The 13537-nt window shown below is 39.5% G+C and overlaps 1 protein-coding gene across 3 annotated transcripts in view; it reads left to right on the top strand.

The window, feature by feature from the left end:
- The first annotated feature begins 244 nt into the window (after positions 1-244).
- AOAH (acyloxyacyl hydrolase) overlaps positions 245-13537 on the top strand; it is a 180006-nt gene continuing 166713 nt past the window's right edge. For all 3 annotated transcript variants that reach the window (XM_027574367.2, XM_027574370.2, XM_027574368.2), the window contains exon 1: positions 245-776. In XM_027574367.2, the coding sequence (XP_027430168.1) occupies positions 650-776 (127 nt within the window). In that variant the 5' untranslated portion in view covers positions 245-649. The remainder of the gene's footprint in view (positions 777-13537) is intronic.

The raw sequence follows: 13537 nt of genomic DNA, 5'->3' as shown, positions 1-13537 counted from the left end.
AACTACCTGACCAGAATATTCTTTAGCAACAGAATAAGGAGCTCAATCTTACCATACAAAATTATTTAGAGCAAAACTAGGTAACTTCTGAATAGAGCAAATTATAATTTCTATAATGTGTAGACGCTGCTGGTCACATTGCTACAGGTTGTGCGTTTGTGGTTTTTTTTTTTCTTCAGTTTTAGTTTTGTTTCGTTTTGTAAGAGCGAAAGGGGAAGGGCCTCCTAACCACCCCACAGGAGGATTCCAGCAAGCCTCGAGGTTCCCCCGGCTTCTGACTGACTTCAGCTGGCGAGCACAGAAGGGCACGTTGTTGCTGCTGCTGCCACCTGGGTTTGTCCTTTCGCTGCAGTTTTTAACTCAAAAAACCTGCCTCCTAGGGACTCCTCGAAGCTCTTTCCGGGCGCAGGCGTCAGGCGCTCTCGCGCTCTCTCTCAGGGTTCTGCAAGAGGAAGGAGTGGGTCTGTGAGTGTTTGTATGTTTTTCTAGTCCCTTCACACGTATGAAAAGTGTGTATATGTGAGAGTGTGGGGAGTGTGTGTAGAGGGGGTCAAAGAACAGAAGAGAAGCTTCCGTGGCCCTGGCTTCAGCGTCCCTTGGTGGGCAGCCTCTGTAGCCAGGCTGGTCCCTCCTGGTGCACGGGTCTGAGATGAAGTCCCTCTGGAATATCCTTTTGGCGACAACCCTGTGCTTACTCCTGCCCCTTCACATGTCGGCCTCTCCAGCCTCTGACGACCAGCCCAGCGCCAGATACTCCAATGGCCACACCTGTGTAGGTAGGTAAGCGTTTTGTATATTTTTCAGGCGGACATAACAATCGGGTCAAATACTTTGCTTGGGTAATAAATCACCTATTTAATGACATCAATAGCTATGAATTCCAAGTCGGGTGCCAGTAACCTCACCAACACAGAAAACCTTTGAGCCTGAGAGTGAGCATTCACACGATGGCACATAAGTACTCTACACAATTACTCGTTTGAATTAGTTGTAAAAGCCCCTCACCTTGTTGGTGATTGGAACTTTTTTTCTCTTGGATAGGCAACCCTTGTAAGAGTCTGAATTCTTATCCCTTTCAGAAGGACAGTGGGCACCATCGCACAGTAGAAAGATGGCCTTTGACCTCAGACAGCATCATTTCTGCCATTTTCTATTGCTCAAGGTGGTCCTGATCTCTCCACTCAGACTCAGTGGTAGGGGACATCGTTCCCTCCTTTTCGTGGGGAGTGTCGAGGAATTTGTGGCCCTCCTCATTAGCCATGGGGGTTCATTTGGTTTCTTATGCAAATATTCCATGGCCCCAAGAGCTCAGGGAGTCTGTTGCTGGTTAGGTTTGATGATGGCTTAGCACCCATTTCCCTAGGTCACAACTTCTGCTAACTCTGCCTCGAGTTGTTGACCTGTCCTCATGGTAAGAGGAAAGGCGAGTGCAGGACAAGGCCAACATGTGATCAACATTGACTCGGCACTGATTGTGCTGAGCCAGGGGCTGCAGGTGGTTCCAGCTGGGGTCTCACTGTTTGGATTGGTTCCTTGGAGAAACAGACTCAGAAATTTGTGCACAGGGGAGTTTATCGAGGTGTGCTCTTGGGGAAAACACCATGAGGAGGGTGAAGCAGCAGGAATAGATAGGAGGAAAATATGGGCTATGCTATAGCCTGCCCCCCCCCCTCTCTATCCCACAGAGAATTCTGGAGCCAGAATGGCTCTTCAAAGTGGTCTGAGGTAGGTCTAGACCCTGGAACTGCCATACTGAACAGTCACTGGATATGAACTGACCCCAGTGGGGAGCTCCCTTGGGTGGGGGCTATGCCTGCAGAGGCATTTGGTGTGAGCCCTTAACACCAACAGTCCCAGCAACAGGGGGAGGGAGTATCTCCTAAAAGGGAATCTGGGGGTGCTCTGGTTTACAGGTCCAAATGTGGGGCATGTCTTAGGAAGCAGTGAGGGAAGCTCGTTCATAGCTGGTAGTAAGAGGAAGAGCACCGTGGAGGAGGCAGGAGAAGAGAAGGGATGCTGGCTGGGCTTCTGCTCCTTTCTGATGAAAAGCAAGACTATATGACTTCAAATCCACTGGCACAAAGGCACTTTCCTCCGTGTCCACTCCCCACATGGTCACCGAATGGCCACCACATGTCAGGGCCTGCACTCTGAGCTAGAGATACAAAGGTGAATAACAAAAATTTCTAAAATGCCTCTGTCCTCAGGAATTGACTGTCCAGTTTAGGGGGGGAAATGAGAATCTCATTACAGTTCTGATTACAGTCCTTTAAAGTGAAAGACAAACTGCGTGCTTAGCGCACGCAGTAACACCCCACTTCCCAGGAACCCTATAAACCGCAATGTCCATGGGAGAGCCAGCAGAAAGCCAAGAAGCACAGAGCAAAGGCCGGTCATTTCAAAGCAAACAACTGCTGACTGTAAGAGCCTCATCATATTCATAAAGTGAGCCAGAGGAAGGTGAAAGTATAAGCTGGGTGAAAAGGAAGAGGAGTGGGGTAAGGTGTTAGAATTTTAGAAGTGTTTCTACCCGAGTGCTGCCAAAGAAGGAAGCTGCAAGGGTCTCAAAGATCCCACTGCCATTACCTCCCTCTTGAAAGGCGCTGGGCAACAAAAATCTCCTTGAGAAAAGTGGGTCAGCCAGTTGGAATACTGATCATCCAATTGAGCGGTAGGGAATTGTCTTTGTTAGGCGTCAGTGATCTTCCTAATCACCATTCCAAAATGAAGTTTTACCTTGTTCATAAAAGTATACACTGGCCATGATTTATAAAATCATAATAAAATAAAATATAGTCACCTTCTCAACACATGGAAGTAGCTCTGCTTCCCCATTTTTCATGGAGTTCAATTGAATTAATTGGGTTCCATCCATATTGATGAAGATGCACCTTTAGCGATCGTATTTGTTTCTGACTCATGAAAATTTTTGGTCTGGTCTGCAGCCATTCTTGCAGCTTCCCGGCATTTCTCCATGCTGCCCTCCATCTTTTCTCTGAGTTGCATCCGGGCTAATTGGAGTGGTGCATGGGGAAAGGAAGGGTTCTTCCGCCATAACAATTACATTTGTAAGTTAGTAACTATGAGACTGCTAACATTTATTGAGCACATATTGTATAATTAACAGTCTTCCAAGAGATTTATATGAACTACCTCATTTAATCATTAAAATGACCTTATGGGATATATATCATCATTATTCCCACTTGGCAGGAGAAACAATTGAGACTTAGAGAAATAAGCAACTTGGCCAATTTTACACAGCCGGTTAAAATTTGCCTTAGATTTCACTGTAAGTGTGATTACGTTTGTTTGTTTTTTTTTTTCTTTAAGTGATTAGGTTGGGGCAATATAGTTCTTCCCCACATTTTTTTAAATAAAATTTTATTTCCTAGCATTGTTGAGATATAATTCACATACTATAAACTTTACCCCTTTATTTTTTTATGTTTATTTTTTATTTTTTTAAATTTTATTATGTTATGTTAGTCACCATACAATACATCATTAGTTTTTGATGTAGTGATCCACGGTTCATTGTTTTCATATAGCACCCAGTGCTCCATGCAGTACGTGCCCTCCTTCATACCCATCACTGGGCTAACCCATCCCCCCACCCCCCTCCCCTCTAGAACCCTCAGCTTATTTCTCAGAGTCCATAGTCTGTCATGGTTCGTCTCTCCCTACGATTCCCCCCCTTCATTTTCCCTTCCTTCTCCTAACGTCCTCCATGCTCTTCCTTATGTTCCACAAATAAGTGAAACCATATGATAATTGACTTTTTCTGCTTGACTTATTTCCCTTAGCATAATCTCCTCCAGTCCCATCCATGTTGATGTAAAAGTTGGGTATTCATCCTTTCTGATGGCTGAGTCATATTCCATTGTATATATGGACCACATCTTCTTTATCCATTCGTCTGTTGAAGGGCATCTCAGCTCTTTCCACAGTTTGGCTATTGCAGATATTGTTGCTAAGAACATTGGGGTGCATATCTTCTTTTCACTACATCTGTGTCTTTGGGGTAAATACTCCTTTAAAGTATAATGTTTATTAAGTATATTCATAAGCTGTGTACTGATCATCAATATTTACTTCAAACACTTATCAGGCTGAAAAGAAACCCAATATTTATTAGCAGTCACTCCCCATCTCCTTTCTTTAGCCCCTTTAGGGGATCTCAATGAACATTTCATATAAATGGAATGATATGATACATGGTCTTTTGTTATAGGCTTCTTTGACTTAGCATAATGTTTTCAAGGTTCATCCAGGCTGTAGCATATACCAACTTCATTTCTTCTTATGAATGAATAATAGTTCATTGTCTGGATATGCCCCACATGGTTTATCTAGTCATTGTTGATGGACATGGGGCTTATTTGCAGTTCTTAGCGATTCTGAATAATTCTGCTGCAAATATCCATATATGAGGTTTTTTGTGTGGACATTTGTTTTCTTTTCTCTTGGGTATATACCCAGGAGTGGAATTTCCAGGTCATATGGTAACTCTATGTTTAACATTTAGAGGACCTGCCAGACTGTTTTCTAGAGCTGCTGCACTGTTTTACATCTCCACGCTCAGTGCATGAGGGTACAATTTCCCCACAACCTCACCGATCCCTTGTTATTACCCAGGTTTCTTATTATAGTCATCCTAGTGGATATGGATGGATACCTCATTCTAGTTTTGATGTGAATTTCCCAAAATGATAATGATGTTGAACATCTTTCTGCATGCTTATTGACCATTTGCATATCTTCTTTGACAAAATGTCTAAGTCATTTGCCCTTTTATTTTTAAGATTTTATTTATTTAGAGAGCATCAGGGGGGAGGGGCAAAGGGAGAGGGAGAAAGAGAATCTCTAGTGGACTCGACACTGAGCGTGGAGCTGGAGCCTGACTCAGGGCTCGATCCCAAGACCCTGAGATCATGACCTGAGCGGAAATCGAAAGTCAAACGCCTAACTGAATGAGCCACCCAGGCACCCCTCATTTGCCCATTTTTAAATTGGGTTACTGTCTTTTTATTGTTGAATTGTAAAAGTTCTTTATATAATCTAGATATATATCCCTTATCAAATATACGATTTGTAAATATTTTCTCCCATTCTGAAGGGATTTCTTCCCTTTCTTGATGGTATCCTTGGAAGTGCACAAAGTTTTACATCTTGATGAAGTCCAATTTATCTATTTTTTTCTCCTTGTTGTGTGTTTTGTGTCATATCTAAATCCCATATTTAAAAAAAAATTGTTGTTTTAACTATTGTCTTCCTATTGTCATGTGCCCATCCCCTTACCTTGTTTCCCAGACATTGGGTTTTGGTAACTCCGAGTATAACTCTTGGGTTGTAAGTAACAGGAAATAACTTGAGTTGAACTAGGGTAAGCAAAAAGAAAAAGGAAGACATTTTCTTATGAGAATCCCAAGAATGAATTTTAGAACCAAAAGGCAGAAAAACAGAACTGAATCCAAAAAAGTTGGGCTGCCAGGGCCCCAGGGAGTTCTCTCTGGCCTTTTGGTACTGCCTCCACCTCTGACCCTACAGACCAGCTGGTTTTCTTGCTCTAGGCCCTTTGGCCGATTATGGGCTCCCGCAGTCCAGAGTTTGCCTGCAATCGTTCAGCACACACAGAGATGGACTCTCCTTCTCGTTGTTAATCCAAGAATCTGGGTCAAATCTTTAGACCACTGAGTAAGGGGCAGGTGGCAGTGAGGAGAGCTTACTGCACACATGTGTTTGTCAAAGAAGACACCTCTCACGGAAGTGGGGATTGCTGTGAGGGGAGAGATACTCTAAGAGAAACCACCACAGAAGTTACTGAGTGAGTGAGCCAACATCCCTGTGTAAACACCTTCAGCTTCAGACCCAAAAGGAGTCCTCGTAGTAGGGACAAACAGGCAGACCTGGAGGGCATGGTCTTAAACAGATTCCAAAATCCAGCTGTGCAAAGCCCCAGTGGCCCCTCTCCCGATTTACCATAATTTGTTTGCATGGAACTGTACATCCCATTTATCACTAAGCAAACGCTGATTCCACCGTCCTTGAACAAGCAGTCAATAATAAGCCACGTTCATTTCTGCAAAACATCGTTTTCTTTACATGGGTGATTTAGGGGCAAAGTAATCTTTATGTTTCTAAATCATTGACATTTTAAATTAATTCATTGAGTTTTGAGGGGATTTATTTACTTTTTTATTTATTTAAAGCACCATGTGGTGCTCAGGAAGCCTTCTAAAAGGTTAAAAAAAAAAAAAAAAAACCACCTTTCTCCCGCCTCATTCATGTTTGGTTAAATTTACAACAGGGCTTCAGAGCCCGTTAAATCCCCTATCCCCACCCCCAGCCCTGGCGTCCCACACAGAGTGGTCAGAGATGACTTTACAGTTTGAATGATAAAGAGAAAGTGGCGAGTGGCAAGATGACAGTGTCACTGACAAAAATAGGAAAGATTTAGACAGAGCTGGCAGAGAAGCTTAAAAATTTACGATCACAATTTTATAGCCAGAAATTTCATTTTCTTTTTTTCTCTGTAACTGAACACTTGTTCCTAAGCCACCACTGCTGCTGATAGCAGAAAACACTTCATCTTAAATTTATCCACCCCCCTTCAGGGTTCTCTTCTTTCCTCTCTGAGGCTTGGTCTCAGTTCTGCGGAAGGGCTTATGTACCCCTCTGCCATTTAAGTTCTCGGCCTCTGAGGGTGCGCCTGTGTCCCCAGCCCCCAGAGCTCCCAAGTGGGGTGTCACAGCTGGCGTAGCTCCAGGGCTTATCTCAGCAATGCAATCTCTGCAGTCACTCGCAGAGGACCCGTGCCTCACGTCCACCTTCCCGGGTCCGGCAGACCGAACTGCTCTAGAGGGTCACCCCCTGGTTCCCAGCTCAGCCCCCTGCACTCTGTCCCCCGCTTTTCACACCTTCTCCTCTCCTCAACTCCCCTACTTTTATTTTTAAATTATCATAGAATTTAACCCCAACCTTAGCACAATGGCAGGTTTCTGATCATCTCAACTTTCACTACATCCACATTTGCCTTTTTTTCCTGGATTGTTCTGGGCTCACAACTCTGAAGAGAAAGATGCCAAAGACACTCCAGAGAGAGAGAACCACTACTTTGGGGAAAGGTCACAAAGTGAACAAAACCAAAAGAACTCAAGTTACCAGTATGCTTTTCTTCAGGAAGAATATGAATACATTCAGGGAGGAGGATGAAACTAGAACATGGATCAAACGTACTATGGGAAAGAGGAAAGAAAAGAATGTTACAAAGCATTAAACAGAGTAAAATCCCTGTAAAGTTATGATGCTTCCATCTGTCTATTTATACAGCTATTTATATAGCTCTGACCTATGTAAATGAACCACACATGCCAATCAAAAGACAAGATGATCAAATAGATAAACAAGGCAAGATCTAACTATATTGTCTCCTAGAGACACACTTTAGATTCAAAGACAAGTGGGTTTAACGTAAGATAGTTGGAATAAATAAATTCAGACAAAATATACTTTAAGATATGAAATATTCCTGGGGTACCTGGGTGGCTCACTCAGTTGGGTGTCCAACTTTTGATTTCAGCTCAGGTCATGATCTCAGGGTCATGGGATCAAGCCCCACATCGGGCTCCATACTGAGTGTGGAGCCTGCTTGGGATTCTCTTTCTCTCTCCTTCCGTCCCTCCCCTGCTCACACTCTCTCTCTCTTAAAAAAAAAAAATAATAATAATCCTAAGACAAAAAAGTATCTTCCGTAATGATAAAGAACTTAATGTATCGAGAAAGAAGTGACAATTGTAAATGTACATACACTTAATAACAGAGCACCAAAACACAAAAATTTAAAAATTTAATTAAAATTTTCAAAAGAAAAATAGTTCAACAATACAGTTGAAAATGTCAATGCTCCTCCCTCTGTAACTGATAGAACAAGGGGACAAAAAGTAAGGATATAGAAGGCCTGAACAACACTAACAACTAACTTGACCCAACTAACATCTATAGAACACTCCATTCATCTACAGCAAAGTACACATTATTTTTTAACTATACATGGCACATTGTCCACTATAGACCATATACTTGACAATAAGACAAGTATCAATCCATTTTTAAAATCTGAAATCATACATTTTTCCAGTTAAATTAGAAATCAACAATAGGAAGAAATCTGGAGGAAAAAAGCAATGTGTGCAAGTAAGACAACACACTTTTTAAAAAAAATAGATAAAAGAGGAAATCATAGGGAAATTAGAAAATAGTTTGGCTTAAATGAAAATGAAAATACAACATATCAGATTTTATGGAATGTAGCTAAATTAGTGCTTAGAGGAAAATTTAAAACTTCAAACACTTATGCTACAAGAAAAATCCAAAATTGGCAAAAATCCTTGACAAAATATTAACAAACTGAATCCAGCAACATATAAAATGAATTATACACCATGACCAAGTGGGATTTATCCTAGATATATACAGTTATTTTAACATCTGAAAATCAATTAATGGAATATAGTGAATTAGTAGAGCTATAACTACATTAGCATCCCAAAAGAAAGAGAAACATGATTTGACAAAATCTATCACCCATCCATGTCAAAAACAATAAATAATGAAATAAAAAGGAGCTTTCTTAACCTGATAAAGGATATCTATGAGAACCCTACTGCAAGCTTCATATTTAATGATGGAAGACTGAATGCTTTCCTCCAAAGATCAGGAACATAGGAAGGATGTCCACTCTCACTACTTTCAATTTTTATTGAAAATTCTATTCAGTTTAATAAAGAAGTAAAAATAATAGAAGCCAGCAAATTGGAAAGGAATAAGTAAAACTGCTTTTGTAAGTAAAACTGTCTTTATTTTCAGACAGCATGATCCTGAAGAGAAAATCCTGAGGTATCTACAATAAAATGATTATAATGAGTAGGAAAGTTTAATAAGATTGCAGGATTCAAGATTAATATAAAAACCAATTATATTTGTTTATATTAGCAATAAATTTTCAAGAATTGAAATTAAGGAAACAATTCCATTCACAATATAATAAAAAAAAATACCTAGGAATAAATTTAACAAAAGGAATGCAGTTACTCTATACTGAAAACTAGAAACCATTGCTGAGAGAAATGAAAGCATGCTTTACAGAAATGGAGAGAAGCATCATGCTAATGGATTGGAAGACTCAGTGGAGTTAAGATAACAGTGCTCCCCAAATTGACCTATGAACTAAACACAATTCCAATCAAAATCCTAACATCTTTTTTTGGTAAGAATTGGTAAACTGATCCTAAAATTTAATGGAAATACAAAGAAACTAGAATAGTCAAAGATTCTGAAAACCACTATTGGAGAAGTGACATCTGATTGCCTATTTCAAATCACACACAATTATTAACTCAAAATAGATCATAGGTCTCAAGGTAAGAGCTAAAGCTATGAAACTTCTAGAAGAAAATGTAGAAGAAAATCTTTGTGACTTTGGATTCAAAGATTCTTAAATATGACATCAAAAGGGCTATACAAAAAGAAAAAATTTAAAAATTGCCTCTTATTAAATTTAAACATTTTTGCTTTCCAGGAAATGTCATTAGAAAGTGAAAGTAATATTGGGAGAAAATATGCACAAATCATATAGATTTCAATATAGCAATGATTATTTTAATTAATGTTATTGACAATGTTCACTTTCAAGATCCCATATTTGAATATATTCAGTGTAACACTTAGAAGCATATAGATTTCAAGGTTCAACTGATCTGGATTAGAATCTCTTAGCCAGTTAGCATTGGAATCACCGCTTGTTTAAAAGGCCTTAGATATGTTGTTTAACTTCTCTGAGCCTCATATTTCTCATCCGTAAAATGGGAAGTAATAATCTCAGGAGGAGGAGGATTAAATGAGACACCGTTTGCAAAAACACTCAGCAGAGAGCTGAAATGAAGGTATTCTAGAAAATGTCATTTCACATTTTCCTAGAGCTTAGTAAGGTAAAGGGCAACTATTAAAAAGTTTATTCAATGAGAAATTATTTGATAAAACACAATTTATTGTTTTTTTCTAATTATAAAGGAGTATGTGCCTTTCATAGAGATTTTAGAAAATACTGAAGAAGATTTTTAAAGAATAGAACAACTGTGGGGTGCATGGGTGACTCAGTTGGTTAACATCTGACTTGGGCTCAGGTCATGATCTCAGGGTCCTGGGACTCAGCCCTGTGTTGAGCCCTAATGGGGCTCTGTGCTCAGCAGGGAGTCTACTTATCCCTCTGTCCCTCCCCCTTCTCATGCTCTCTCTCTCGCGTGTGCGCAAATAAATAAAATCTTAAAAAAAAAAAGGAATAAAATCAACTGTAAACCCAAAACCCAGATGAACACTATTGATATTTTGCTATATTTGCTTTCAAAATTGTCTAGGTATGTATTTATGGGGTTTGGATCTTGTTTTATTGTTTTGTTTGATTTCTAAATCTGGATGGCTAAGAAGACAATCTAAAATAGAACACTTTTTTTTTTTTCAACAAAACATTTGTAAGAATTTTGGTAGTAGTAAGTCTTTGCCAGCAGGTGGAAATTTTTCAAGTTAATAAGTAGGTTTATACATAAAAACTGTTGGGCATAGTCAAAGATCATCTATTATTTCTATCTATCCAACTGTCATCTATCTACCTATCTATCCCTCCACGCATCAGCAGTCTATCCTTCTTTCTATTCATCCATCCGTCCATCCACCTACCCACCCACTCACCCATTCATCCGTTTTTAGATAGAGGATACTATCTGTAAGTATCTATTTTAGAATTCAAATATAGACGTGAAAGGAAAAATGAAGCCATACATTTTCTGAAAGATAATCTGATTAGTTAATGGCTTTAATGATAAGGTCTGACTTTGCTATTTCGGATTATACAGAGGATATTTCTCATAACCTGATGAACTAAATCTGCAGCTCCAACTTTGACAAAAATATATATGAAGTATGCATTAAGAGAAAAGATTTTACTTAAAATATTACATAGGCAAAATTGTATTGAAAAGAACTATATTTCAACATTCCAATCCTTTCTGAGTATATTAAGTTCTAACAGTGTCTCTGTAGGTGAATTGTAATAGGTATAATTAAAAGAGGAGTCTTAGTAAAACTTTTTTTTTCTTATTTTAATATTCTTCCTAGAAATTGAGAAAGACTCCATTGATTAGATAACAAATGTTTTTGCAAGTCAGGTGGTTTCTAGTTCTTTGCTTTCAACACAATTGAAGGGGCACTTAATGGAGTTGTCAGGTAATGGACCATTTAGAATAATTTTCAATGATAGATCACCTTAAGATTTTTGACATTTAACTCAGAAGGAGTAAAAGAATTGAGTGACATCGCTCTATCAAAAGTCCTTGCATTTCCATTTACTTAAGTAAACATGTTTTCTCAGCACCTACCTCTTTAAAAATGAAAAATAGGAACAGACATGATACTGAGCCTTGCCTCTTTACATGAATAAGTATTATTCTTCAACAGATGTAAGTACTAATCAAAAAGGCCAGTCATTCATTAAGAAGTGCAATTCCAATAAAATTTTACTTTTATTATTTAGGAATTGTTCATCAAATTGGCAATACATATTGCTTAGAAAAGTTAATTTTACTAATAATGACAACTCTATCCAGAAGAATTTTTTAATACTTAGAGTTATATTCACAGGAAATTAAAATTTTCATTTAAATTTTATTCATATTTTTAGTGTTAAGTATAACAGTGCAATCAATAAAATACTTTCAACCATAAAAATATATTACATTGGGATAAAACTATAGTGGAAAAAAATTCAAGGAAGTAGACTTTTATTGAAATATGAATTCAAGGAGAGGGATTATCAATATAAATTTCTCACTGTGAAAGAAGAGTTTGAGCTTATATTTTTTTCGGTGGATGAGAGTAGGTATAAATCACTATAGTATTTAGATTCCTTTGGATGCATAGAGATTAATGTATGATTTCTACTCTAATATTTACAGTCTACCTAGAATTATACTCTTTGCAACTATTTAAATTGATACCCATTAATGATACATTAACATCCATTAAATGTGGAAGGGGTACATAGATTTTCAAATTTCCCTTACAGAGTACAAAGCAAAATATTTGAAACCATTGGTGTATACTCTAGACTCTAGAGCATTTGGAGCCCGTGCACTGTGGTCTGCCCTTCAGGGGTCCTCAAGATGGGGTCTCTTCCTAACTCTCTCACTCTGTCTTTCCCACAGACCCTGGGGCCTTGGCCAACTCTTCTCTTTCTTCTCAAATCCAAGTTTTTAAAAATGCTACGCCTCTCTTCTCGAAGGCCTTTCCTGCATTTTTCTGTTGAAAAATGATCCCCCCATTCTCTAACACTCAACCTCCCCAGGGAACTGTCACCGGTTACTCAAGGTAGAGTTCGTTTCTTCCTCTTCTGTGCTTCCAAAGCATTAACAGATCCCTGTATCATAGCACTTACAGGCTGCCAGGATTAGACTGTTTTTCTAGTCATCAGGCTTCCCTCCTGGTTTGTGACTTCACTTACTCATGTCTGTATCCTAAGCCTCTGAGCACATAGCAGGTGCTCATAAGTATGCATTGAATTAATAACAGGATGGGATGGCTCCTGTGTCTGTACTCTCATTTCTTTATTGTTAGCTCTTTATATATTTCTAAATTAGCCAAGCCAACCAACCTGCATCTCTCAGCACAGTTTGCTTATTTCTTCTCACCACCATTGCTTGCACTCTGCTCAGCCTTGAATGTGCTCAGCCTCTCACCAGGAAATTGCCCTCTCTCGTTGCCAGTGTTCTTGTGAAAGTTGGAAGTTTGGAACTCACTGAGCATTTTCTCATAAAGACAGTGTTCTAGGTGATGGGCGGGTTAGGCCACAGAGCCTAATCTGCCCAAATGAAGTGAAAATACTAGCTATCAGCAATAAAAGCAAATTCAGCCATAGAAAAGTAAAAACGCTATTGATACCACAATATGTTTTTCAAAGACAAGTTTCTGAGTTTCTATTTTAAAAAGAGTCATGGAGAATATGTCTTCGCCCTATGGTCTCAGCAGTTGGAATAGAAACTGACAGTCGGCATTTGTTAAATGCCGACTCTGCTAGACAGTATGTGCATTTTTATGTGTTGGATCACTTAAGCCTCACAACAATTTTGCCGGGTGTGTCAGAGAGCCTGTGCTGAGTTACAAACCACTCCATACTTCTACAACAGTCATTCATCAGCTTACAATTCTGTGGGCTGGCAGTTTGGGGCTGGGCACAGTTGGGAGGGTCCTCCTGCTGGTATCTCCTGAGCTCACTCCTGCTGCTGTATTCAGCTGGGAGACGGTGGAATGCCGGGGGCTGGGTGATCTAGAATAGCCTCATTCACAAATCTACTCGTTGGCAGGCTGTTGGCTGGGCACCTTGATTTCCCTTCACATGGCCTCTCCAGCAGGCTGGCTCAAGCTCAGAGCTTTAAGTTCTAAGAGGGCAAAAGTGGAAGCTGCAAGGCTTCTTGAGTTCTGGGTTCAG

Source organism: Zalophus californianus, chromosome 12 (assembly GCF_009762305.2).
Source record: "Zalophus californianus isolate mZalCal1 chromosome 12, mZalCal1.pri.v2, whole genome shotgun sequence".
Classification (NCBI taxonomy): domain Eukaryota; kingdom Metazoa; phylum Chordata; class Mammalia; order Carnivora; family Otariidae; genus Zalophus; species Zalophus californianus.
This window is presented reverse-complemented; position numbering and strand designations above follow the sequence as displayed.